Consider the following 27313-nt stretch of genomic DNA (forward strand, 5'->3'; position numbering starts at 1 on the left):
AAGCTGCCTTTTTTTACTCTGTAGTATATTTCTGCCAAACTACTTGAAAGACTTTCACTTTAAAACTCAGTTATTAAATTAATCTTCTGTAGCTGTAATCCATCAAATTTAAATGAGATTATATGCATGCAGGGAGAACCACCCGCTCATTCTCATTGGGGAATTCTTTGAACAGTACACTACTGGAAAGGCAAGCAGAGAAGGATCAGAGCTTAGTGGCAGAGCATCTGCTTTGGATGCAAAAGGTCCTAGGCTGAAGCCCCAGCATCTCCAGGTAGGAGTGGGGATGTCCTGCCTGAAACTGAAGAGCTGCTGCCTGTGATATAGGCAAAACCGCTAGATGGATCAATGGTTTGACTTCCTATAAAGCAGTTTCCCATGCTCAGTCTAGGTACATATGCACCTAGTTTAAACTGAATAGCAGACCACTTTTGCTTGCAGTTGGCATGCAGCTTTAAACACTGGCATTTCTCTTTATTAAATTAATTGTGATATCTTAGCATTTTATGCATTTTGTATTTTTGTTTTTATCTTTTCTGGTTGTAAATGGCTTTCCTGTCTTTAGGCTTTATTATATTTAAAGCAACATTAAATAAAATACGATTGGACAGTGATGGATCCAAAAGTACCCCCAAGCTATGTAGCTTCTTCAATTGCAACATAGTTGCCATCAAAAGCAGGCAGCCACTCAGCCATCCGGTCTAGGGAACCACCCACTAACAGGGCCTCAGCCTTATCTGGATTGAGCTTCAGTATGTTGGCTCTTCTCCAGTCCATTATCGAGCGAAGGCAACTGTCTAGCACACCAACTGCCACACTTGCAGATGTGAGTAGTGCTTGCGCGCTTTCTTTTCCGAGCAGGCCGTACCACTCTGGGTCACGCCGGGGCGGGAGCTGAGCGCGCCGCTTCCATTCTCCTGAAAAGGGGCGGCGTGGACCATTCTCAAAGAGAGGGGCAACTTCATTTGTGCGTCAGACCATCGCAAATGGAGGGAGAGGAGCCGGAGAAGAACGGCGGCGGCGGCGCCTAAGCCTGAACCATCACCCGCCGCGGTGCAGGGGGGAGGGTGGCGTGAGGTGAGCCGGACGGTACCATTGTGGCAAGGCGCGCGACGGGGACGGGAGGTGCCTCGTGCGCTTGCGCGAGGGCGGCGGGCGGGGCCTTTCTCCCGGCGGGCCTTGTGGTTGGCGGGTGGCCGCCTGTCTGTCTTGTGTGGCTGGCTGAGGGGGAATCGCGCGTCGCGTCGGCTGCCGGTCAGGTCCGGTTTGGGAGGCTTCGATTACGCGGCGGTAGCGACGACGACGACGACGACGCGGCAGCGCTCCCTTCTTCCTCTTCCCCCTCCGCGGCTCTGGCCCGCTTCCGCGCGTTGACGCAGGTACAGGGGCCCTCCCTGCCCGGGCCGTGTGGGAGGCGCCCGGTCTGCTCCGCGCCTGGACGTTCAATGCTCTCGGTGGGTGAGAGGACGACGACGAGGCGGCGGTGGCCGAGGCCTTTGCGGGAGGGGGGGATGAAGGCGCGCGGGGGGGGGGAATGGGGGAAGGCTGAAGCACGAGGGGGAGGCCGCGTAGGGAGGGGAGTGAACGCCGCTTTGAGATCCTTTACTTCGATTGGGGGGGATGTCCTGGTATTTGTGGGCTGTCTGGGGAAGGAAGTGGGGGGACGGGGTGGCGAACTGGGGAGCTGCTCGGTGGGGTGGGGGGAGAAGGGGTGGGAGGGAGGTCAAGACATTATGGGGGTGAGCGTTGAGGGTCATCAGTGGATCTTCACAGGGCCCTTTTCAGGCCCTTCAGTTTTCTTTTGATGGCGCTGTGAATTTTCCTGAGTGGAGAGAGGGAGAGCCACCCTTGGGACTTTCGAGTTAGGAGGTTTCCGTGGTGGTGAGTGGGTTTAAGGGGAAGAATGGGAGGCAGGCTGGCAGGGAAAGGAGATGGGGAGGATGCGGAATTTAAAAGGGCATGGGGATTGGGAAAGGGCCATTTTCATACGCTACTTCCTCTGGTGGTTGTGCGACTTGCAGTGAATGGGGCCACGCTTGAAATTTGGAGTAGGAGGAAGCGGCGTCTGAAGGAGAGAGTGGCTAAGTCTAAGGCAGACACTGGGAGCCGGCAGCTGGGGTGCTGGCAGCAGGGGGATGTCTGGGACTGGGTCTGAGAAGCTGAACTAGAGGAGGGGCCTGGCCTGTTCGAGTTTGGGGAGAGAGATGTCCATCATAGTCATATATTTCTTCTTGACGTTTGTAAGCCCCGCCTTTTTTTGAGTGGTTGCTTATAACATGGGATAGAAGATTGATTGTATGGTTAAAGGGAGGATTGCTAAGGGGATGCAGTGAGGAAAAAATGGGAATACCACAGGAAGGTTTGCAGAAATGGGGTAGGCCAAAGGGAAGAGAAGGCCTGATTTGGTGGAGGGAAGAAAAGTCTTTTCAGACCTCTCGGTTACTCTTATATATTTATTTTTACATTTATATCCCACCTTTTCTCCATGAAGCTCAGAGTGGCATGCATGGTTCTCTTCCTTAATTCATCCTCACAACAACCCTGTGAAGTAGGTTAGGTTGAAGTGACTGGCCCAAGAACACCCAGTGAGCTTCATCGCTCCGTTGTGAAGGAGGATGGGCAAAGTTGTTGATCTGTGGAGGAGTGGTGAAGCTGGCTTGACCTGGCCTAGGGGCAGTACTTTGTTTTAAAAGATTACTTTTAAAAGAGTGGTCATCATGGAAAGGAAATGTACTGGAACAGTGTAGAGCTTTAGCAACAAGTGAAGGGAGGAGACCTGAAGGAGCAAAAACTTTGGATTTAGAAGTAATACAAGTCCTCCATGGAACCGGAAGGTAAAGATAAAGGGACCCTGAACGTTACGTCCAGTTGCGAACGACTCTGGGGTTGCGGCGGTCATCTTGCTTTATTGGCTGAGGGAGCCAGCGTACAGCTTCTGGGTCATGTGGGCAGCATGACTAAGCTGCTTCTGGCGAACCAGAGCAGCGCACGGAAACGCCGTTTACCGTCCCGCCGGTGTGCTACCTATTTATCTACTTGCACTTTGATGTGCTTTCGAATTGCTAGGTTGGCAGGAGCAGGGACTGAGCAACGGGCGCTCACCCCGTGATAAATATTATACCCCAATAGATGATAAACATTTGTAAATAATAGGCATGCTATCTTTAGAATGATTTGCTTTTTGTCTCTTGTTTGAGTTGCTTTTTTGTTTGAGTTGCCCGGAAAAACATACGTACAAACTTGGTAAAGGAGGGTCATGGTGTTGTGGGGGATACTAAGACAAAAAAGTGGAGGCTTAAGGAAGGATTCGTAATTTGGAGGGGGAAAAGGGAGGGGCAGCTAGACCACAAGGAATCAGTAAATGTTATGATGGGGAAATGCTACAAGGAAAATTGCAGGTTAGGTAGGAGCAGTAAGAGAGTAGCATAAAACTGAGCCTTAGGATCAGACCTGTGGAAGAATGGAGGAAGTGGGTGTGTACTGGAGAATGTCTCCCAGGGGGACCTACAAGTCTCTAGAAAGGAGGAGAGATTATGCAAGTGAGCATCAAGGCTGGAGCTTCAAAGATGTACCTATAGCTTGGGGAAATAATTTGGAAGCTAAGTGGAGGTTTATGGAAGGACTGTGTAGGAAATACAGATGTTGAGGAAGGTATTTACAGGAACTGACAGTGTTGAAAGACCAAGGAGAAGAATGAGTGCATGTAGGAAGAGGTGGTGGTATATTGGAATGGAGTGCAGGACAAAGCCTGGAGTGCGCATGCCACCACATAGTTTAGAGGTTTATCAAGGAAAGCTGGAGCAGATTTGAAAGAAAGAAACAGAGGCAGAGGTTGCTGGAGAAATAAATGGGAAGTGAGGTTGCATTGAGTAGTCAAACCTAGAGTGAAGAAGTACAACAAAGAAGTGTTAGGTGATAAAAGACCAAGATGGTGTAAGGAAACATAGTCTAGTTAAATCATTAAAAGGGGAGTCTTTGTGCTGGAAATAAGTTTCTTGGGGGGTGTATGAGATAAAAGCACAGGACAGCCCTTGACATTTGAAATCTGCTGGCATCCCCTGGGTTTCTTTGGCTATGGTTTGTTACAAACCACTTTCCCCATGTGAAATAACTATGTGTGTGTGATTTTGGGTACCTATGAGCAGACTAGCACTTTTCGCAAGTTGTAGTATGAACATTCTCTCTGCTTGTTGAATGAACAGGGAAGGTTGTGACTCAGAACTGCAGTAGTAAGGGAAAAAAGGCACCTCCCTATGTGACTCAAAGTGCAGAAATGTTATCTTCACTTAGACTTCTGTGGGGTTGGAACGTCTACAAGAGGTGGGAGTTGAGGTCTCAAACTAATATATGATTTTATTTGTGGTAGTGAGGAGGAATCTTTTGAGCATGCCGTGGTTTAGCTATAGAACGTCTAGACACGACTAAATTGAAACAGTTTTCACTAACACTTTGTGAATAATTTTCAGTTTACTGTCCACATTTTGAACTTTGTCCTTCCATAGAACACTGCACTAGTTAACTGTTGAGGGGCCTTATTAAGGAATAGAGCTGATGTGATTGTAGTGTTGCTTGCAATTTTTTTAAATTAAAAATAATCTCTTCAGGCTCCTGCTTCTTTTAGCATCAGAATCAGAAGAATCTTTATTTGCATCAGCCACTAGCCATAGCAATACAATATAATGTACTGATTCTTTTTGCATCTTTTCTGATATTGTTGTATAGTTTTACTAAAAAAAAGTGGTGTCTTTGACAAAGACACTTTACTGATAAATGCTTTATAACAAGGGTAGACAAAAATGATAGACCAATTTAGGTGAAACAAATCTGATTTTACTAAATTTCGTTTTCAGCTACAATGTTTTATTTTACATATACACTGGTCTAAAATTAAATCTGAATTTAAATTGCAAAAATATTTATTAAAACTGGATTTTTGACTCACTTATAAGAAGCTGCTTTTCTTTGTAAAAAGAGAATGGTGGGGAAAACATACTCAGTTATCATACAACACTACTGTTCATCTTATATTTTTATATTGCGAGGAGATGACTGCAATCCTCTATGCTTTCTTGGGAGTAAGAAGCTCCTCTGAAATTGTGGGATTTAACATCAGAACTAAAGTAACATGGGATCAGGCAGCAGCACAAATCTAAACGGACAGGGGACAGACTATAATTCAGTTTTGGAACACATGTTTGGCCTGTGGATGTAACAGGTTCAGTCTGGCATCTCCAGGTGGGGCTGGAAAAGACTTCACCTGAAACTCTGGAGAGCTATTGCCAGCCAGAATGCAGTATAGAGCTAGATGAAAGAGTTGTTTTTCTTGCTATAAGACAGCTTCCTATGTTTCTAAAGTGAAGAGAAAATTCATTTTTTTAACAAGTGACCGGGTTGCATTCTTAGGAAAAAAACTTTTATTCTTTCTAAATCCACATAATTGCTCTGTAGAAGTGTATAGTGTGTCCACATGTAGATAATTTTATGGGACTACCGATAGTGATAGCCAGAAGTGCAAATTGTGTGTCTGTCTGTGTGTGTTTTCTTTAAAGTATCTCTAACTACCAGATGTTGTAGGCTAATAGAGTGGATATTGATTGTGCCATGGTATCTGGCTGGCCATTTCTGATAATCAGAATGCAGAGGATAAATGGACTTAGTCTAATTAGTGGATGCAGTCCGGTCTAACATAGTACTATGTTAAATAACACCATTCTATAAAAATATTATCCCCTAAAATAATATTTTGGGTTTGATCTCCCTGCTATAAGTTCCTTATAGTAAACTTGCTTTCTGAAAATAAATTGCACCAACTTAATTTTCTGTGTGACCTGGAGGACATCAAATAATTAGTCATTTGGGTAAACAAAACTGCTGTTGACATACCGGTAGGTCATAGAAGCTTGTGGGTGGGTCATCAAGTTGCTAGAAGCTGACATCTGGCTTTGAATGTTGACTATAGAAAAATTGGCTATTTATAAAAACAACACTTTCCATCCACCTACATATTCTACCCTCCAATTGGAAATGTAACTGGGAACACATTCACATAATTGAAAGCTTAAAATTGGGAATCCATCAGCTATCTTCTAATGATTTTAAATTTAATTCACTTTTAGAAGTGAAAAGTGTAACTAAATTATTTTGTATGTCGTCACTTTGGTATAAATACTGGAGTTCTCCAAAATACTGGAGTTCTCCAAAAGGCATGCTATTTACATAGTACTTTTAATCAGAGAGAGAGAGAGCATGGCACTTCATAAATACTAACAGAATTTGGATCTCAGGCCACTTCAGAATTGGCCTTTTTAGGGAATCTGAGAAAAATAGTGCTTGTCAGCATGACACCTGTGGACACACATAGGTGACACTGATGCTTTTCCTGGTGCCTGAAAGGACCATTGAAATGTGAAAGAAGCATTTTACTGTAGCCAGTTGATTAAGCTGCGGTGTGTGCATAGTGCCCATTACAGTTTCTAAGGTTTGTAAATGTGCCCATGATTCCAAAAGGGGTGAACTCTGATGTAGAAAGAGCATGTCTATACAGTATAAATAATGTTTCTTTGTCACTTTAGATTACTCACGTTAAAAGTATTTAAGGGGTAGACTGAAGTGGACAGTAACCTGAGACTGTTAGAAATATGTGGAGTTTGCACAGAATACGGCTTGTAAAGGTGAATGAGGCGTTTGTGATAAGGTCAAACCTCAGTTGTTGAATGTAATACGTTCTGGAAACCCGTTCAGCTTCCGAAATGTTCATCAACCGAGGTGCAGCTTCTGATTGGTTACAGGAGCTTCCTGTACTCAAGCGGAAGCCGCATTGGACAGTCGACTTCCGAAAGCCAGAGCATTTATTTCCAGGTTTTTGGTGTTCGGGAGCTGAAACGTTCCAAAACGTGGGCGTTCGGGAGCCAAGGTTTGACTGTAATGGGAAGGAAGTGGGCAGAGTGACTGAGGGATAGGAAATTTAAGGTGAGATGGTGAGTTTGCAGTAGAAAATGTTCTTGTGCACATCCTTCTCTGCTCCATCTACTGTGGATATCTACTTAGTTCCATTGATGAACTTAGTAGCACTTGGGAATGAAATGTTTGTCCAAAAACTCATCTAGGATAATGGGCTCACAAGCCCTTGTTACTAAGCTTTCAATAACCTGCCAGTTTTTGTTTCACTCACCTGTTTTTTATTTATAAAAGTAACTGACATTCCTTCTAGGCAGGTGAAGCATGGAAGAGTGTTGCTCTTGCTAGCCTGATCAGCTTCACTTCCTCTGTAGTCAGTATGGGAACCAATCATGGTGGTAAAGCAGAAAGACTGCTCAGCTTTGCCAGTCAAATCTGTTGAAGGAAAGCACCAATGCTGGCCAAGCGAATGGTTAAAGACAAGGCTGTGCTTAATGTGTATGTGTTTTGTATACAGGCATCTCTCTCTCTCTCTCTGGGCCTGGAAACTTGAAAAATTCAGGGCACTTGGTTATCAAAACCTCTAGAAATTTGATAGCACTGCCTGGAAATTTCAGGCAGATCTAGCCACAGCTGGAAATCATTTATTTGTATCTGGTCATTTGTGACAACATTGCTTTCCATTTTCAGCACTTCAATTATACTTTTTTTGTAATTGCTTTCAGGCTGTTAATCCTTAAACCCTCTGTGCAGCACCAGGATTAGGTTTTTGCATCTTGGATTGACCACATTAAAGCTTGCAGTTCTATGAAAAAACTATAAATATATTTTAAGCACTGGCACCAAAATGAGCATATGTATGTTTTAGGCTGCTTTGCTTCCGAGGTTGTAAAAGGGAATGAACAAGAATGGTACTTTTTCTGGGGGTACTCAATGGTACGCACTTCTGGCACCTTTTCCCTTAGAATAAAAGCCCTGTTTAAAAGTGTGGCACTTACTGTAACAACTTCATGGTGAGTACCAGCACCCTTTTTTCTAGAGGAAAAGCACTGTACAATAATGTTAAAGATGACCAAGCAACTAACAGTAGCTTTTGTTAAGTTATTGCAAAAGGGCTTCTTTGTTAAGATTTGGGTAGTATTTGGGTAGCAGATTTCTAGAGAGTGCACTGTTAGAAAAGTAGAAATGGAAGTTGTTCATTATTACATCAAGCCACAAAATTACATTGAAATTAATAGGCAGTGTTAGTTGAGTTTCTCAAGGGCATAGGCCTGCAGCTTTGCAACCCATGTCCACACAAAGGGCAGGAAGTTGTTGGACCTCTGTAGAGAAGAACAGAGAAAAGATAAATTTGTTCCCAAATGTGAGCAAACTGCATTATACAGTGGTACCTTGGGTTAAGTACTTAATTCGTTCCGGAGGTAAGTACTTAACCTGAAACTGTTCTTAACCTGAAGCACCACTTTAGCTAATGGGGCCTCCTGCTGCCGCTGCGCTGCCAGAGCACGATTTCTGTTCTCATCCTGAAGCAAAGTTCTTAACCTGTAGCACTATTTCTGGGTTAGCGGAGTCTGTAACCTGAAGCGTATGTAACCTGAAGCGTATGTAACCCGAGGTACCACTGCATAAGGCATATAAAAGAACTTTGGAGGAGGAAGTGCATGGTTGCATGAATGAACAAAGAGCAGGCACCTCTGTCCATGTTAACCAGCACCATGAAACTGTTGAAAAGCTAGCTGCTGCTCAGAATCTTGGCAGACTCTGGCGTGTATTTATTATTGGCTTGCTGAGATGTGACAGTATTTGATCATGGTAAAATTATATCTAACAACATTCCAAAACCTGTTCTCTTATTTCTGTGCTATTACAAGTTAAGTTTTAAGAAACAAGGAACTTTTGGAGATTTGTCCCTCAAATAATTTTTGCTGCTTTGAGAAAGCAATTTTTGCACTACTCTTCATGGCAGTTCATTCTAAGCATATGAAAAATAATCAAGTGTGGAATTCAGCTAGAAGTAAAATGAGTTCAGATAAGCTAATCTTACAAGAGGTTGCTTGCCTATACTGGAGGGTAATCTCTGATGAATGTCTGACAAATTAGCAGGTTTTGCTTTGTACTATGTTGTTGTGCTATGCTATGTTGAAAGGTGATCCAAATAACCTTTTCCAAAGTATGTCTCTTGCAGTCCTGGAAAGGTACAGCTGGTGCAGTCCGTCTTATGGCCTCAGTCCTGAAGGCAACAAGCTGAAATGCAAGCTGCAAGGGGGTCTTCAAAGGCAGGGAGTATTTTTGGACTAGTTCTGTTTGCAGTAGGAAACTGAACTAAAAGTTGGGTAAATCAGAAATGTAGGCATCTAGTACAGATGAATTTGTTACTTTTAAAAGTTTATGGGTCAGCTAGATGCCATTGTAGTGATCCTGGTTAATCTCTCCTGGACAGCTATAAGCCTAGTGCCAGGCTGTTGGCAGGTTGCTTTATCTCGGACTCTGCTAACTGTGATTCATGAGATGAGACTAATGGCCTGCCAGGCCACGTTTATATAAAGTTTCAGTCAGTGTGTAAAAATTATTTAGGTCCCTTCCCAAGCTTCTCTGGGTTCCCTAAATCACAGATTACAAAACTTCCTTGTGTTCACCCCCGCTCTGCTTGTTAGTGTTACAGAACTCTAGTTGTTCTGAAATGGTGTGTGATACCTTCTTTTGGGCCTATATTATCATTTGCCATTTACTTCACTACATGCTGTTCTTTAATTGATACTTCTCAGGCAGCAAAAGGCTCTCATGTGCACATAAATTTATTGTGTACAAACCAATCTGCAAAGAGTAAAGCCCTGTTTTAGGCTTCATTTCTTCTAGGGCACAATAGGGATGAAACCTGGAATCTGCTTTGCGTTCCTAGACAGAATACTGGACTCCGCAGAAGGTGCCTTTGTGCATGTTGATAACACATTTTCCCGACTCTGAACTATAGGTTATTTGCTCTCTTCCCACACTTGGAGAGCATATGGCATGACTGTTGCATAGGCCAGAGATCTAGCACCATTTTCTCCTTAAAAATTAAACACCCCACACCGTATAATGTGCAACCTGGTCCTTTCCCACAAAATTCACTTCTGGTTCTGTTCAATCATCCTTTTATAGCCTCTTTCTAAATATATTCTCACCCACCTCACAATCAAACAAACTTCTTATTCTCTCGCTTAGTCCTAGAATTCAGTAGTAGGGCTGAACCCAGATTTGTAACTTGCCTTGGGGTCTTTGGGATAATAAAGCAAAATAAATCTCGCTTTATCCTTGGGAGACTGTGGTAGGGTTGCTAGTTCCCTTCAGTTTCATCAGTAGGACAATAAGTTAAAGCATTAGTTAATTTATCATGGTCAGTTTTAATTGGTGGACAAATTAAGATGTTGAGTTAATTTTGAGACTTTTCTGATATATTCCTGAAGTAAGGTTTGGGCATGTATATAATAGCTGGATGTTAAATAGTTGTTACCTTACACTTGAGTATCAAGAGGTTTTGATTTTTAATAAGTGGGTAGAATTAACAATTTGACTTGACAAGCATATGTGGATTATTTTATGTCACTTTAAGACGTTCTGTGGTTTTGGCAGGAAAGAGAATTAACTTGAGATGCTCTTAAGCAGCTGCAATTTTTTCCCCCTGGATGAATACCTTTGTAAGACCTCTTGCTCTTAAAGTTGGCTTGATAATCCAGGATGGTAGTCTAGGAACACTTTGTCAGCAGGAACTATGTTGCTCTTAAAACCTTCATTGCCAGGGAGTTGATACCCACATACAGATTTTCAGTTGTTCAATCGCTTGCTTAATAGCTAGACCTTGGGAGTAAATTCCCATTTATTTGGGAGAGCTTTACCTGGAGTGCAGAAATAAGGAAGAAGATCTGGTAACTTTCCCTTGATGTAAGCGACTTACCAGTATCCTCTCCATTCAGTTTTGTATGACTTCACACAAAACTACTGGTTTTTTTGATTGTTAAAAAGGAAATAAAAATGGATCTCTTCCTCTAAGTATTACACAAAGCATCAAAAGTTCTTTGGTACCTGTTTATTCTAGCTGGAAGAGAAGAGGGGCCAAGCTCCCAACAGCTTTTGTTCTTCTCCTTAATGGGCACACTTGTTTCCATATTCTGTAGCTGCAGGTCTAGTGATGGTTTTGAAGTAGTGATAATGCTAAGATTCAAGTATAGCATTCTGTAGGAGAAGATTTCACAGTTGAATCCAGTTAATATTCCAGAGCTCCACTCACATGTTTAACGTGGTGGTGGTGCGGGGAAGACTAGACCTCAGTTAGGTGATTGAGCACACCTCTGTCCTTGCCCCTGACAACTTAACTAAAATGTTGTCTTGTTTTGGAGCATCACTTAATGGAGGCAATTAAGAACCTGCAAAGGAGTGACTAAGGGCATGCCAGTGGCCCACTGTTATCTGAGTTAATTTTTTAAATTGTATTTTATTAAAATTCTATGAACAGTGAATAAAGGCACACATGACAATTGGGAGAATCTTTTCTGTGATTTGCCCTCCTGCTTTTGAGTACATAATGTAGAATTCTTCTACTTGGTAACATGTTGCCTAGTCACCACTGGTGACTAGAAACTGCCCCCTCCCCTGGAGACCAGTTGTTAACTCAGAGCCCCAGATTTGCGAACAAACTTTTGGACATGCTTCATTCTGTATTGATTGGATTTTGGTCAGTTCTTAGACCTAGTATATCTGGACCAGAAGCCACCTTTGTTTTGCAAAGCTCTGCTGTTTTTATCATCTTAACATTGATCAAGATCCAGTAAATGAAGGCAGAACCTCAGTCAGTAGATTTGTCTGTATTGTGTGACTATAGTCTTTGTTTTTGGAAGGAGATTCTACCTCTTTCTGTGTACATTTTCCTTTCCTTAAGGCCGTCAGACGGTAAGGTGTGAAATAACTCTAGCTGGCTGTTATTTTTGCTTCTGCCATGTGAAATCTATTTGAGGGCTAGCTCATAGTTACTCAATGGCCTGGTTTGGGCTGTTATTTAAGGCTTCATAAACCATGGTTGATGGAACAAAGGTCAGGGCTGAGCACCCCTCATGCTGGCTTTGGTGCAAAGATGCTAGCTTGTATTTAGCCAGAGTACCCTGTTGTGTTTGAAATGTGCCTCTCTGGCTTAATATATGTTAACAAATCAGGAATCCTGGCTTATTTTTCTAGTTTGTTATCAGATACTAAATCAGAGTTACCTAGTTACAATGTAATAAGAAGCCTTCAAATAAATGCCACACACTCAGCCTCGTAAACCATGAATGACCATCTGTTAAGCCAAGGAATAAAAAGACAATTGATTACTTCTTAGAAACACCTTTACTTCACAAGTTTGTGGACTGAGCTCTGCCAGTGAAAACACATTCTGGCCTCAATTTTAGCAAACACAAGCTTAGTTTGAAAGCAGAAGGGAAGAGTTGAGAACTGAATGTTCATTAGACAAAACTGTGAAGAGTAAATTGGTGACAATTTGAGCCAGAAAAGGTTTTTATCAGATAGGATCTGTGAAAGGGAGCCAGTAATGAAGTTACTGTGTTTGTGCCACTGACCTTTTTGTATACTCCTGTGAACATCCATCTATGTATACTTTTTTTAAAAAAAAACCAACAACCTGTAATTCTGGAACATTTGTTTTTTTAAAATTCCATTTTCTAAAGTTTGAGATTCCTCACTCCCCCCACAAAACAGTGTGTTTTTTTATTTGTATATGTTAGTAGACAGTTTACTAAAATATAGTAACCTTTGTGAATTCCTCTAAAAGCCTGGTTTGAACAATACATTTTTTCATGTTAAATTTGTGCCTCTAGATAGCCCACACTCAATTTCTTAAAATGTTTCTACCTTTGTGTAATTTTCCTTACCTAGCTTGTAAGGTTCTATAGTAGTTGGACCATAATACCTGATAAAGTCTCATGTAAAATTTAAAAAAGTATTACAACTAACGAAATTTAAGTTTTTCTGATAGTTGTTGACACACTTGCAGGTGGATTTGCATTCATTTTTGCTGAACATCTTGCTCAGCATTCCACAGGTGAATTTTTTGCTGTCGTATTTTGGAAAGGCACAGCTGAGGAAACTGAAGAGTAGGTGCATAGTCTAGGCTTGGTTGCTACCCATGAGAAATTTCATCCCCATGGAGACTACAGAAGAGAACCACAGCAAGCATGTTTATATGCAGGCTTCAGTGTCTTCTGTGAACAGCAGCAGTTATACTAATTCCCTCCCTCTTGCATCTAGTTTACATAATTGAATCCCCAGTGCTAAATTGACTAATAGATGCTTTGCATTCAATACTCTTTAAATCAGAAAGTTTTCCTACTACAGTGCAGGCTATATGTCTCTGTACAACTTCAGGACCTGGTAGCATTGAGACTTTGTAGGGTGATGGACTGTGTTTTTTGTCTGTGTTTTGTTCCCTGGCTTAAAAGATTGAACTCTGTTTTTATATGCTTTTGCACTAATGATTTACTGGTTTTATGCTATATTTTTGTTTTAATTATGTGTATTGTTTTAGGTTGTACACCACTTAAGAGATTTTTAAACTACTAAGCAGCTTCTAAAAAATATGGACTCTTGAGTGTGGGACTCTGCCTCACTCCCTGCCTTGGAAGTAGGCTTTGAGACAGAAAGATGCATATGCATATGCAGCCTCTGTCATACAGCATGGGTTACTTGTACTTGAGCTGCTTGTTGGAAATCTTCCTTTCAGCATTGAAAACCAGTCATTCTTTAAGGTTAGAAGGGAAAGACCCACACACAGGTGAACATGAGATTAGGCTGCTTTCAGCCTTTCTGAAATTTATATTTGGAATTCCCATGTTGTGAGGGCTAACATACAGTAATTTTCACATGTAATAAGTTTTGTAATTCGATGTGGATGCTTGGTAGCACTTTCCAGGACAAAACTCATCTGTATTAACCATGCAGAATAGTGTGGAGGAGGATACTGTTTGAATGTTTAACTGGAATATGTAACCAGGCTACATAAAATCCTTTCCTTGGTGCATTGTCTTAGATGATATACGTCATAACCTTGGTAAGGATCAACACTGAAGTGAGCAGGTTAGAATTTCCTGGTATTTGTTTTATACTGTGCGTCACGGAACAATTTGCCTTGTGAAAATGTGAACTGGACTGCTCTTGGCTTTCAAGTTCCTTTTGGCACAACTTGTGTGCATGTGGTTGAGGCAAACAGAGCACTTAATGAAACTTTCAGCTCACATGTTTGAGTTGAAACCAAATCTTCCACAAGCAGTTTATGAAAGGTAAAAGATTTTTATGGATAGCATATGTTTCTTGATATGTATTAAGTGTCATATTTGCTATACTTAAGGACTAGTTTAAACTAAGTTGTGATAATTGCTTGAATCTGCATGCAGAGGAAATAGTGCCGTGTGAGATTTGGAAACCCTAGGATTGCAATCACAGACCAGGCATAAGGATCAGATAGTAATATGAGCACTGGCCTTGATTAATCGGAATGAGCATACAGATCACAGAAATGTTGTTTCACTTCGTTAATATATATTCTTCACTCTATGACTAAAGCAATTTCAGATACTTGTTTGCCATTTGAAATCTTAATGCTGTAGGTGTTTTGATGCTTCTGTACATATAATCTGTGCACAGCTGTCTCTAAACATGAATATTTCCCCCCTCTTAGGTTTTCCATTCGAATCCACGTCACACATTTATGGCGATTCTGAGCGTCAGGGCAGATTTCTGCCGGGCCCAGCACAGCACCCTGGCTGACAAGTGAGCTGGGGGCCAGGGTCCTACGTGCCATAACGAAACTTTGCCTTGAAGACTCCAGACACCAAGACATAAGCCTCAAATATATGGGGATATTTTCTGCACATTGGACACCTTTTCCTCTTGGTGACACTAGAGAAGCAAAGCTTGGCCAAACACAAGTGGAAAGAAGATCTGCCCTTAAATTTTCTTTGTGCCTCACCAGTGCCTAAATGTAATAAAGGCTGCCTATTTTGTGCATGTAGTAGGGCAGAGTCTTGAGGAGAACCGCCTGTAGTAATTGAGGCTGAAGTTGAAGTGCAGCACGTTTTAAGCAAACCTGCTTTTCTTGAAGTGAAGAATCATCTTAAAGAACTTAACAAGGAAAGCTCTGATCTATCCCCTGAACCTTTAGTGATTTTTTAAATGTTTTCTGCTGTGAAACGTTGCAACGTTTGATTTTTTTTTGGGCCCCATCACTCCTCCTGCCACTATGAACCGTCCCGCTCCAGTGGAGATTACTTATGAGAGTATGCGCTTCCTAATTACCCACAACCCAACCAATGCAACCCTCAACAAATTCACAGAGGTAAGGAGGCTATCTGTATTGTATGTTTGAACAGGCAGCCAAAGAGTGCACAAAAGATGCAGGCCAATGTAGTAGTCTACCTAGATGAGTGGTTTTCAAATTTTCTTCCGGGAAGCCTAGTGGAAGTGGGAAGCTTATCAAGGACTCTTCAGTGGAAAGATCAGTAATGGTAGACAACTGTATCCTGCAGTTATTGAGACCAGATTCCAACAGATGATAGCTAAAAGGTAACTTTCCCAATATTGCCAAACTCCCCTGGCAATACACAGACATAGAAATTGCTGGGTGAGTTCTAAAGTAAGTACTTGATTAATGTGGGACTAAAGTAGAGCCTGAGGGACGCGGGTGGCGCTGTGGGTAAAACCTCAGCGCCTAGGACTTGCCGATCGCATGGTCGGCGGTTCAAATCCCCGCGGCGGGGTGCGCTCCCATCGTTCGGTCCCAGCGCCTGCCAACCTAGCAGTTTGAAAGCACCCCGGGTGCAAGTAGATAAATAGGGACCGCTTACCAGCGGGAAGGTAAACGGCGTTCCGTGTGCTGCGCTGACTCGCCAGATGCAGCTTGTCACGCTGGCCATGTGTCTGCGGACAGCGCTGGCTCCCGGCCTATAGAGTGAGATGAGCGCACAACCCTAGAGTCTGTCAAGACTGGCCCGTACGGGCAGGGGTACCTTTACCTTTACCTTTAAAGTAGGGTCTAGTAGAGTAATTCTCTAGAACTCTTATCCAAAACCTGCAGTCCCAGGATTTCTGGAGTGTAAAGCTGCAGTGACTCAAATCTTGCATAGCCTATTTCTTTCTGGAATCCCCATGCACTAGGGCTGCTTGCTAGTCTTTCTCCCCCCTCACCTCTCTTCCTGTAGGGTTCCCCCCAAGAAAGGCACTCTTGCAAGCAGACTACATTGCTTGGAGCCCACAACAGTATGTGGGTTGAAACAAGTTAACACAAGCCAGAAAACAAGGCTGTCCTTTAGACCAGAAATGTCTGAGGCTACATAACCCAGACAACCACATGCTTCCATTTAAAGAAGATTGGGGTGCTAACTTTGCTGTTCCACTTTGCCTTTGTGTTCCTTTTTCTTGTTTGGGCCACTTTACAAGTAATACTTTTCAGTACTTACCTCTCTTCTAGCTTGTAAAATGTTAAATGTGTTTTCTTTTATGCTACCATATGTTCTCTCTCTTGTTTTGAATAACTCGCTTCCAATTTAAGGACAAGGGTGCTTCTTAAACAAATGGGATGGTATCCAGCTAAGTCTTACTTGGAGTGGGCACACTTAAACCTAGTATGATTAATGTTGGATATCGCCTACTAGGCTTTAGATTATGTTTTAGATGATTTTGTGCTGCAGATTTAAACTTTTTGAAATAAATACTATTATTCATAGATTTTCAAAATATACAGATAACAACCATGGTAACAAATATTAACAATAAATGGATTCAGAGTACCACTGTTGCAATAGTGTGCAATGCAAAGTCAGTTACATTAACCTAAAGAGTCTATCCAAAATTTGCACACTTCAACTTAACCAGTTGCAAATTAAATAATGAAGGAGAAAGGAACAGGCTTTGTGCAGCTCCCAAGGCTTTTAAGAGCTCTGTAGTTCCAGCTGTTTTAAGAGAAGACGCTCGTTGACTTCTCAGTCTGTCACACCCATTGCTTCATTGTGGATCCTTCCATTGGCAGGTCATCCTTTCTGCTTATCCTCCTTTACACCCTGCTGTTTCTGGACAGTTGAAGTATGTGCAGCAGTAATTCAAGGAAGAGATAGTTTTCCTTGGAAGGCTGCCCCAGGCTGTCACCTGTCATCAGTTATTCATACAGCTTTGCATGCCTCTGGAAGCAAAGGTATTTTTTCACTTGGTATGAAAAGTTGATTTGACTTTGTTTTTTTATAAAAGGAGCTGAAGAAGTATGGAGTGACAACCTTGGTGCGTGTTTGTGATGCTACCTATGATAAAGCACCAGTTGAAAAAGAAGGAATTCAAGTTCTGGTGAGTATAAAGTTCTGAGAGGGAATTACGATTCAGCAGAAAATGGTGGGGTTTTTTGAACTGCCTAGTGGTCTTGCTTCTTAGTGAGATAGCACTGTCTGGGCTAGCCTGCAGCTGTGGAACTGTGCAACACTTGGGCATGGATTCTGGGTCACTGAGCAATCTACAGTCCTGCCATTTCAGGTGCATTCAAGTATTCGGCTAATCAGTTTGGGGGATTGAGTTCCAATGTCTCTGTGTTTCTCTAAAGATAGACTTTTGTGAGTGTTAACTAGATAAACCTTGCCAGTGGGGATACCCACCCGCCTTCAGCTTTAAAGCCAGGAACAAGTGTGTGTGCATGAGAAAGTGAGTGCCACGGCACAGCACTATGTTTTCTTGGCTGGAAAAAGATTTTGTCCTGGGAGAAAGGGAGTGTGTGTGTGTGTGTGTGTGTAAATTGCAGTAGTTCAGGGCCGGGGGAACTACAGAGGCAGCAAAGTAAGCCTTCTTTGCTGCCTTCACTGTCACTAGGTAGGCTTGATGATGAGCCCTCACCAGTATTTGATTGCATTTGACCAGAGTTTTCTTCCACTCGCATTCGAGCCACCTTCCAGCTTGTTTCCTTGACTTAAGCTATGGAGTATAACAGGGAGCCAAGTGGGCTCCACAAAGCAGGAGGGGGCATTCAGGAACAATTGTGTCATCAACAAACCCAGATTTAAAAACACATGTTAAAAAGCGGTTGAAAACATTTTAACATTCTTTAAACAATTAGGACAATAATAACAGCAACAGAATCCACCAACAACCACCCCCCTAAACAATACCCCAACCCAAGATTCTGTTCATCTGCCTCAGCTTTTGTAGCTGGAGTTGGTCAGGGCCCTACCCTCCCAGGCCAGGTGGCAAAGGCCTGCAAGGGAACAGGTTCTCCAGAAGTCACAGCCAAGATCATCTCTTGTGCCAAGCAATGCCTGGAAAATAATCTCTGCTGCAGCATGAAAAGGTAGTGATGAGAGAGATCTATGTTGCCTGATACTCAGACCACTCTCTCCTGGAGGTCAACAGCATCATCTTGTGACTGTAGGCTAGCCCTTCCTCTTGCCCTTGTTTTCTCTAGTGTGACAGAAGAATGGCCACATATGGTGTCCTTGATCTGAGCAATTGCAACAAGCAGCTTGCTATGTATACCTCATTCCCCACCTGTGCCTCCACTGCCTGCAGCAGTAGTTCAGTCCATTCTGAGCAGACTATCTCTAAACCAGTTCCACAGGATAAGGAACTCTGCCCAGATCTTTCCAATGCCTTGACTTACCTCTGGGCTCTTAATTTGCCAGCAAAACCTGAAAAAACTGTTAGAAGAAAATGGAAATAAAAAATCAAGCTGTCCACCAAGATGTTCTAGTCTCCCAACTTGTGTCACAACCATCCTGTGAGATAGGTTTGGCTGAGGGATAGCTACACTACCTCAAAGGATGGTTGCAAAGATAAAACGTTTGTCCAGACTTTACTTGTAGAGATGCTTAGGAGATGGAACACACAAAGCAATTGCTTATTCTACCCTAACACATGGTAATAGGTCATCAGAATTAGACATAAGCTGATTGAACTGGTAGTGTTCAATACATTTAATGCAGGAAAAGGCAAGGGAGGTGGGGTGGATAATGCTGGCATTGTTCCATGCCAGCTGCTGACACTTCACAGGTTCATGTGTCTGATTTTAAAAATAGCTTGTCTAAACAGCAGACATGGCTTAGGAAAGACAAGGTTGAATTATCTTCTGAAAATGTTTCTGCAATATAGTGCCTGCAGAAAAGCAGGTGTACTTTTGAAAAAACAGTAGATTTTCCTGAGGCTGCTGTGAGATCAGGATTGGCCCAAAATGCATGTCTGCTGTCATTAGGTGCTGAGCGATAACAAGCTGAGAGCAGAGTATAAGCTGAATGATTTGGTTGAACAAGCTGAAGTTCGATCTAGGAGACTCGTTGTGTGGCCTTTGGCAAATCCCTCTGGCTCACCACCCGTTCCCTCATATGTAAAATTAGGATAATTGGGGCCAGCTTCACAGGCTTGTTGTGAAGGCAAATAAACATGAAGCAAATGTAGTACAATATAAATATTACTCCCAGTAGCAATGAATGGCAGCGTCTATGCTTCTAGACTCTTTTAGGGCTTGTTAATCTAAAGGGTTGATCTTTTGAGCTGTGGAATTTCCTCAGCGCCACTTGGCTTGTTAAAAGAAGCACTCAGTGCTTTCCTGGAAGAGGCCATGCTTAATCAAATTTAACTGAATGTCTGCTAGGGGGAACTTTTCATTTGAGTGATTCCACCACTGAATGTCAGTTCTTGTACTTCCTTTCATCTGCCCATTGGAAGTCCCCCTGGTGCTGGCATCTGGCCTGATAAGCTGCTGCAGTGGAAGCCTTGTTTAGCTGTTAACCTGTGAAAAACCCCAGGCTTTGCAGTCTCAGCATTGGTAGTCTTATTGTGGTGCTTGAGGTCTATTCTGGGAACTGTGATCAGTGGCTGACAGTTTCATGCTGATAACGTGGTGTTCTGTTGAGCAGGCATCTCAGCAGAAGAGATACAATGAAGGATTTGCTCTTTCCTTTCAGCTCTCAATGGATCTTTCCTCAGGGTGCTCAAAGGAAGACATGTTTTATCTCTCTGCCCTATTTGGGGGTCATATCTTTTGTCTATGGCCTTGGCTCCTCCAAGCCTGCCACCTCTAAGTTTCCTGTTTTCTAAGAGGATTCTACCCATTCTGTCTCTGCCCCTTCTTCTCAGAACACCTTTGTAGGGTGGCGTTCTTCCCCTTCCCTCCAAATCGTGAAAATACACTTTTGAAGTTTTGGTTTCCATTTTCTAATAAAGCAAAAGCAATAATGGCAACTATAAAAAAGTAAGAGAAGAAATCAAAGCAAGAAAAGTGGGATACGAAGAGAGGAAGGAGCAGTAATAATAATAATAATAATAATAATAATAATAATAATAGCAGCAGCATTATAATTCTGGGCAATTGTCCTTCATAAACATAATATCCAATAATGTTTTTTCATAGGAATCCATGAGAAGAGGGGGCTGCCAGTCATGTTCCTTAACTTACACTGCACTTAAACAGATAACATAATTAAATATTTTGTTATGGCTAAAACAATAAAACTCCCTCACCTTGAGCCATGTGAACATTGTCTCCTGTCCCTCAAAAGATACCAGCCTTTTCTCATTACTGCCTTGTACTGTTTGGAACTACCTCCTAGAGGTGTCCTACCTTATGATCATCAAATCACTCCTAAAAGCTCACCTTTTCCTTGAAGCTTTTGGCACAGCCTTTAATTTCAACATTGTACTGTAACCCAGCCTAAACATGTGCAACTGAAACAACTGCATATTGCTTCCATGTTTATCCCTGCCTCCCCTTCCATGTGTTTGATTTACCCGTGTTGAATTTAAGATTATAAGCTTCTTGAGGCAGGAATCTTTCCTCAAGTACAGTCATACCTTGGGTTACAGACGCTTCACGTTGCATGTTTTTGGGTTGTGCACCGCGCCTAACCCGGAAGTACCGAAACGGGTTACATCCGGGTTTCGGCACTCGCGCATGCACAGAAGTGCCGAATCGCGACCTGCGTGTGCGCAGATGCGGTGCTGCAGGTTGCAAACGTGCCTCCCACACAGATCACGTTCGCAACCCGAGTGTCCACTGTTTTTGGAAAGTGCTGTACACACTAAAGGTGCTATAAATAAAATATTTTTAAAAATATACTATATGAACCAAATTAGCATCAAAACAGTGTATTGATGCCACAATAAAATGCAGACCATAAACGCTTACAACTGATATCCCTCCCAGATATCATATTCAGTATTCAAGGTATTGCTGTCACACACATGAAAGTGAGAGTATGCTTTTTTCTCTTGTTATTGCCAAAGTGGTATAATTAGTTGCCAAATTTGTTTTGTTTATTGTAAAACAGATTTATATCACTCTTCGTTTAAAAATTCAGACACAACACATGGAAAGTCAATTAAAATCCAATAAATACAGGTTGCAGGTACAACAATTTAGTGGTAGCAGTGCCCAGAGTGGGAGGGAGAAAAGGAAGGTGCAATGATTCAGGCAGACTTAAGTTGCAGATGCCCGAGAAATGGGATGGTTACGGGTCTTCTGAAAAGAAGTGGGGTGGCATTCCACCCTGCTTTGAATACTGAGAGGAAGTAACATGTTCTGTCTCCTTCTTCCAAAGGACTGGCCATTTGATGATGGAGCACCACCTCCAAGTGAAATCGTGGATGACTGGCTTAACCTTTTGAAAACAAAATTTCGTGAGGAACCTGGCTGCTGCGTTGCTGTACACTGTGTTGCAGGGCTTGGAAGGTAAACTTCCTGTTCTCTGATTGGAGAGGTTGATTTCAGCATTTCCTGTTTCTTGCAGTTAAATCTGTGATTTGAGGTCTGTAGCACAACAAACCCACCAGTATATTGAGACACATTTGGTTGTCTGCTAGGATGCTGACTCATTGGTTTCAAACACTGCTGTCCTCCTCTCCAGCCGTTTTTTCAAGATTCCTAAATCAACAGGGATAGTTCTCATCTAACGCCAACCCCATGCTCCATTGTAAAGCACTGCAATTAAATTTTAAGTTTTTTACACCATGAAGAAGAATAGGCCCTTGGGTTTTTAAGAGGAGACCTTTTAAATCACTAAGTTTGGCTTGGGCACTCTTGAAGCAAGCTGCCCACAACTAGGACAGCTGCAAAGTAGTAAATGGGTAGATAGTTCCTTCCCTTGCAATCATGCTTATGCATGAGGTAAGAATTGTAATCTGCTGGTGCGTGCTGTGGCTCTTGATGATTTGACCTCTCCAGTGACCAGTCATTTTTAAGTTCCTTATGATAGCTGCTGGCACTCCCTTCTTAATTGCAATTGCATTCCTCAACATAATCAATATTGTGAAACAATACACTTGCTAAAATTGGAGTGCCAGGAACCGCTGCCCTGAGCTACTTTGTGCCACATGCCAGCAGGACTGTTAACATTTGGTCAATGGATCAGTTTATCAAAACATTTTGACCTTAAATATTCCCTTGATTAGTTGGAAAAACTTTAAAATAAATATTTTAAAGTATTTTTAAAAACTGCAGGTGGCAGGTATTTTTCTTTAAGATGCATCACCCATCTAGTCTCAATTATAGTTGATAAACTTTTTAACTGAAATGTGCAGACAGTGTTGCTGTCCTATATTGGGCACCCATAAAGCTATCGATTTCATACTGCACACAGCATTAAACAAAGCAGGCCAATATTGTTCTGTAGCTGAGAGAGAGAGAGAGAGAGAAAAGCAGTCTTGGGCTCATGGCTGCACTAATTGGATCTATTTTTGAGAGGTTTACTGGACCTAGTTTAAATTTGTATTGATTTCTCTTCTCCTTCCAGAGCCCCAGTTCTGGTTGCCCTAGCACTCATTGAATGTGGAATGAAGTATGAGGACGCTGTGCAGTTTATAAGACAGTAAGTGTTGCCCCTCTTCTCACTTTCTATAGCATTCTTTGCATTGAGCAATCTTCTGTCACAAGGTTGGTTAGCAGCTGCTGCTTCCTCATAGCATTGCTGAGCTTGTGACATACAAAAATGTTTGAGGCCTAGGCACAGTCCCTCCTTCTGGGTGGTGATTAGACAGAATTAGCTAGGCTTGTGACTTGGGCCACTTGGATATAACATTCACTTAAGAACAAGCAAGCTACAGAACTGCGCCCCCCCCCCCCCCGTTTTCTTTATTGGGAAACTGACCAAGTCTTTTGGAATACAGAATAAATGTAGCCTGTCTTGGCTGGCACTGCTGATCTTAGGCATTACTTTGCTACAACCCAGCTAGTAGAAGTCAGTCATTCCAAAGGAATCCAGAAGGGGGGGGGGGGGCTAGCAGGTCATGGAGCCCCCTCCTTCTGCTTTTAAAATAAGAGGCAGATGGCTCTTAGGCACATCATGCTTTTCTTTCTTTATTTTAATGGGACACTTTGCTCCACATGAACTGTAGTCTGATGAGTTCACCTCAGAGCAGAGATAAGCATGTCAGTACGCCCTGTGTTTACTGATTATTGCATTCTTACCCTACCTTTCCTCCAACAAGACCAGAGCAGCGCACATGATCTCCCCACCCCATTTTATCCTGTGTGAGGCAGGCTGGGCTGAAAGGTCATATTGGGAGTCATGCTAAAGTTAAAGCTTCAGCTTGTGTATTTAAACTGCAGTTCCCTGTTTTGTCCAGTTAAGGCAAATTGAGTTGTGCAAACCATAATTAATTAAACCAGGATATTTATACAGTCATACCTCGGGTTAAAGTCGCTTCAGGATGAGCGTTTTCAGGTTGCGCTCCGTGGCGACCCGGAAGTAACGGAATGGGTTACTTCCGGGTTTTGCAGTTTGTGCATGCGCAGACGCTCAAAATGACATCACGTGCATGCGCAGAAGCGGCGAGTCGTGACCCGCAGACACAGGTTGCGTTCTGCTCAGGATGCGAACGGGGCTCCAGAACGGTTCCTGTTCGTATCCAGAGGTATCACTGTAATGGACACTTTAATAATATTTGTGCTGAAAGGAGGAAGAAGGGGAGTGCATGAGCCTAAGGTACACTGGAATGTGTTCTCATCTCAACAAACGATAGATTTATTATGTCTGACACTGGTGAATGACCCAAAGTCACATAATGAGTTTCATAAACTGAGTAGGATTTTGAACATGAATAATATATTATTATTTTTCCTCACAGATTAGAATTTGGCTGTCACTATTTAGACTGGGTTCTTGGGTTACCTTGATGGTGTAGGAGCCATATCTTTCCAACCCCACCGGGTAACACGATAAGTCTGGGGCCATATGAGTTCCTTAAGGCTCAATATAGGGTCTGGGGGGATCTCATCAGAATGAAAAATGCACCTGCGTATGGCAAACAAGTTTGTGGACCTCCCTGCCAGTGTTTAACGCATTTTCCAAAGATTGACACTAGCATGTGGAGGAGCTGCAGTGAGCTTTTCCTTTGTGGTTTAAGGCTAACGTTGCAGAAAAGAAAGAGTGACAGTAATGTAATAACTCTGTCTTAATTAACTAAAGCTTTTGTTGATCAACCTATTAAACTGATCAGAGCTTGCAGTCTTAATGATACTTTATCGATCCAGTTTCATCTGCATATGCACCTCATGTTTTCTTTCTCTTGGCTTCTGCCAAGCTTGAAATGAAGCAGAGGTACCATATAGGAAGTTAGGTCTGAGCTGTGCAGGCCTGGAGGTCTGTGCAGGTCTATTAAGAATGTCAGACAAACTTGCTGGATGATGCCAGGATCCTACTCTCACAGTGGCTCAACAGTTGCCTGTCGGAAACCAGCAAGCAGAATTCAAGCACCAGAGCAACTGGTATTGCTGCCTCCAACTGGATAAATGCATTTAGTGATTGTGCTTGAGATCTAATGTCTTGGATGTGCTTCTGTTTCAGGAAGAGGAGGGGAGCTTTCAATTCTAAACAACTGCTCTACCTTGAGAAATACCGACCGAAGATGCGATTACGCTTCAGAGATGCCAACGGCCACTGCATTATGCAGTAAGGGGGAGGCCCTCCATGAAGTCTTGACGCTATCATGGCTGTCTTTTTGGACTCGTGGAACCTGGAAATGTAATTCTGGAGCTGAACGACATATTTACCGTAGTGGAGTGGGTGCTCCTCTGCCTTTGTCCCAATGATGATGATTGTGATAAAAAATAAAATTAAAAGTAAACATTTCAGTGAAGGATTGTCTTCTCATGTTGCAGTCTGAACATTTGCCAAGAGACGAGCATTATTTGAACCTTCTGTATTTTTAACTTTTTGGAGAGAGATAAATTAATAAAATGAATTCTATGTCTCAAGGAAAACCAGAGTATCAGACTGTGCAGAAACCATTGGAGCAGGATAGCATCCCTCACTTAGGTCCTAGCCCAAATTTATTTTTTAGTTTTGTACTAGTTATTTCTCTTACTGGTGAAAGATGGCAGACAGAATTTAAGGAGCGCCTGTATAGCTAGTATGTGGTTGGCAGCCTTAATCCCAAGTGGGTGTTCCAAGAAGTTCTGTACATTGCGTTTGCAGCTGACAGGCATTTGGGGAGAGTTGCTTTTGGTAAACCTATCACAATGGGTAAAAGTCCTTTTCTTAACTGAACATTTTCAGTTATCATTCAGTTAACATGTAAACAGTCATTTGAAATGAAGGATGGCCTACTTTGTAACCCTTGGGACTCTGTAGCTGAGGATCTGATCCCTCTAAAAGAGTGATGTGCGGATGTCCAAATCACACACATTAAGGCACGTGTTTCAGATGGGATCCTCTGTGCTGAAATGTTGCCCACCATTTGGCTGCAAATAGATTTCTCTAAATAATTTGGAAGTTAGCTTCCTGCCATTTAGGCAGAAAAACTGACACAGCATAGGAAGAGAATAGGCATGTGTGTTTGATTAAGGTTAAAACAACTCCTGTTATAAAATCTCAATGGGAAGGCTGTGTGCTGCTTGTCTGAATGATCCTCGCCTCTCTGAAGGGAATAAACTTGAATGAAGTCTAGTTCTAATAGGGCTTTGGTGCCCATTGGCATCTCTTGATCTTGAGTTCTCAATGCCTGTATTTTTCCAGACTGGGCTCATGTATAGTTTACTGTAACCACTGATTGCCTTGTTTCTGACTTTTCACCAGGTTCTTTAGGGAGCCTTGCTGGTTGCACACAACCAATGCCTCATTGGCATATGCTGTATTCAGAGCGTAATAAATACGGAGGATGTGTCCTGAATTTTGGTCAGAAGGGCAGAAGAGCATTGCTTGTGCTTAGCCAGTTTTAGGTGACCTCTCTAGGAAATTGCTTTGGCTAAGCTGGGTCCACAGTTGCAGTGCCAACAGAACCCATGTCCCTTTCTTCTATTTTAAAATTTGTTTGGCTACTCAAAATTATGAATTAGCTTTCAATTTAGTCTCTTGCACAGTGTCAAAGGCTTTGGTAAGTCACTCTCAGCAGCTCTTTCAGTGGGTATAGACAAGGCCTTACAGACCTTATAAACAGGGCACTATTTCTGCGTTGCATCTGATCACTTAACATTCCCTTTAAACATTTTTAGTGCAGAAAGTGGATCACAGTCTTTAAAGCTCCATACAGACTTAAATCAATCTAATTGTGATGGTACTATGCCAATCAGTTTAATTTGTGGGTGGCTTAATAGACTTAAGTCTGAAAATGTTGGCTACAAATGCCCTCTTTCCTCTAAAATATGGCATATATTTGGAGTGGGTGTTGGCATTATATTTAAAACATGCAAATGATCATAGTACCATGGACTGTTAAAAAAAGAGTGCTTATCTGGAACAATGATTATAGGTTGCGAAATGTGGAAAAGAACAGGTTGTTGAATTTTCCTCTTCATCTTCTGTCCCATTTTGCCCTCGTGCACATAAAGGCACAAATTGTCCTTGTAACTAGTCTCACTTCTACAACACGTGTAAGAGTTTTTTGCTTTAAAAAAAGCTACAACTTAAGATGTTGTAGCCAAATATAAAACAGCCCCAGACTTGTAGAACAAGTGGATTACTTTTGTTTTTCCTATGTATAGTTTTGTTTCTCCCCCTTTTAATTTCACATCGATGTATTACAGTATATTAGCTTGTATTGCAACCTTAACAGAACTGAGAAGGTGGGGCGGTTAAGCGCACAGGGATGCACGTTCTGTCATAGAGTAGAAATGCTAGAGCTTCATTGTGAGTCGGGCTCAACAGGCACAAACATTTCTGGTTCAGCACTTGGAACACAGTGCAATAAAGTTCTTACTGTATAAAGTCTCCTCCCTGGTTCTCAGTGAATTTTGTTTACAACTACTAGCTCTGGTGGTATGTCAGGGCAAGTACCTGAGGGTGGTGGTCCTGTGAATTGGATAGAGGGGGTTTGTATGCACCACTTCAGTAGAATAACCATGCCAAACTGGTACAAGATACTTTCTTCAGACAAATAGCTGTGTGTGTCAGGTATGCAGTCTGGCAAAAATTGATCCAGGAATGAGCACTTACGT

General features: G+C 42.4%; 1 protein-coding gene across 4 annotated transcripts; it reads left to right on the forward strand.

Moving 5' to 3' along the window:
* Positions 1 to 727: 727 nt before the first annotated feature.
* Positions 728 to 27086, forward strand: PTP4A2 (protein tyrosine phosphatase 4A2). Of its 4 annotated transcripts, none has more exons than XM_083453182.1 (6): positions 728 to 826; positions 14600 to 15256; positions 17161 to 17253; positions 21483 to 21613; positions 22674 to 22748; positions 24726 to 27086. In XM_083453182.1, the coding sequence occupies exons 2-6, from the start codon at positions 15161 to 15163 to the stop codon at positions 24832 to 24834; spliced, it is 504 nt and encodes a 167-aa protein (XP_083309308.1). In that variant the 5' UTR covers positions 728 to 826; positions 14600 to 15160; the 3' UTR covers positions 24835 to 27086. The 4 variants fall into 4 exon arrangements, with proteins under 4 accessions (XP_083309308.1, XP_083309309.1, XP_083309306.1 ...); XM_083453183.1 differs by having other exon boundaries at positions 808 to 1077; XM_083453180.1 differs by lacking the exon at positions 728 to 826 and adding an exon at positions 980 to 1454.
* The last annotated feature ends 227 nt before the right edge of the window (positions 27087 to 27313 follow it).

This window comes from Podarcis tiliguerta (assembly GCF_965153285.1).
Source record: "Podarcis tiliguerta genome assembly, chromosome: 8".
NCBI classification, from domain to species: Eukaryota; Metazoa; Chordata; class Lepidosauria; order Squamata; family Lacertidae; genus Podarcis; species Podarcis tiliguerta.

What these genes read in the sequence shown, in the direction of transcription:
- PTP4A2 (XM_083453182.1), top strand. Translation starts at nt 15,161, where the DNA reads ATGAACCGTCCCGCTCCAGTGGAGATTACTTATGAGAGTATGCGCTTC. An exon ending in AAGAAGGAATTCAAGTTCTG is followed by an intron (nt 17,254 to 21,482) that starts GTGAGTATAAAG and finishes CTTCTTCCAAAG; the next exon opens with GACTGGCCATTTGATGATGG. An exon ending in GCTGTGCAGTTTATAAGACA is followed by an intron (nt 22,749 to 24,725) that starts GTAAGTGTTGCC and finishes CTTCTGTTTCAG; the next exon opens with GAAGAGGAGGGGAGCTTTCA.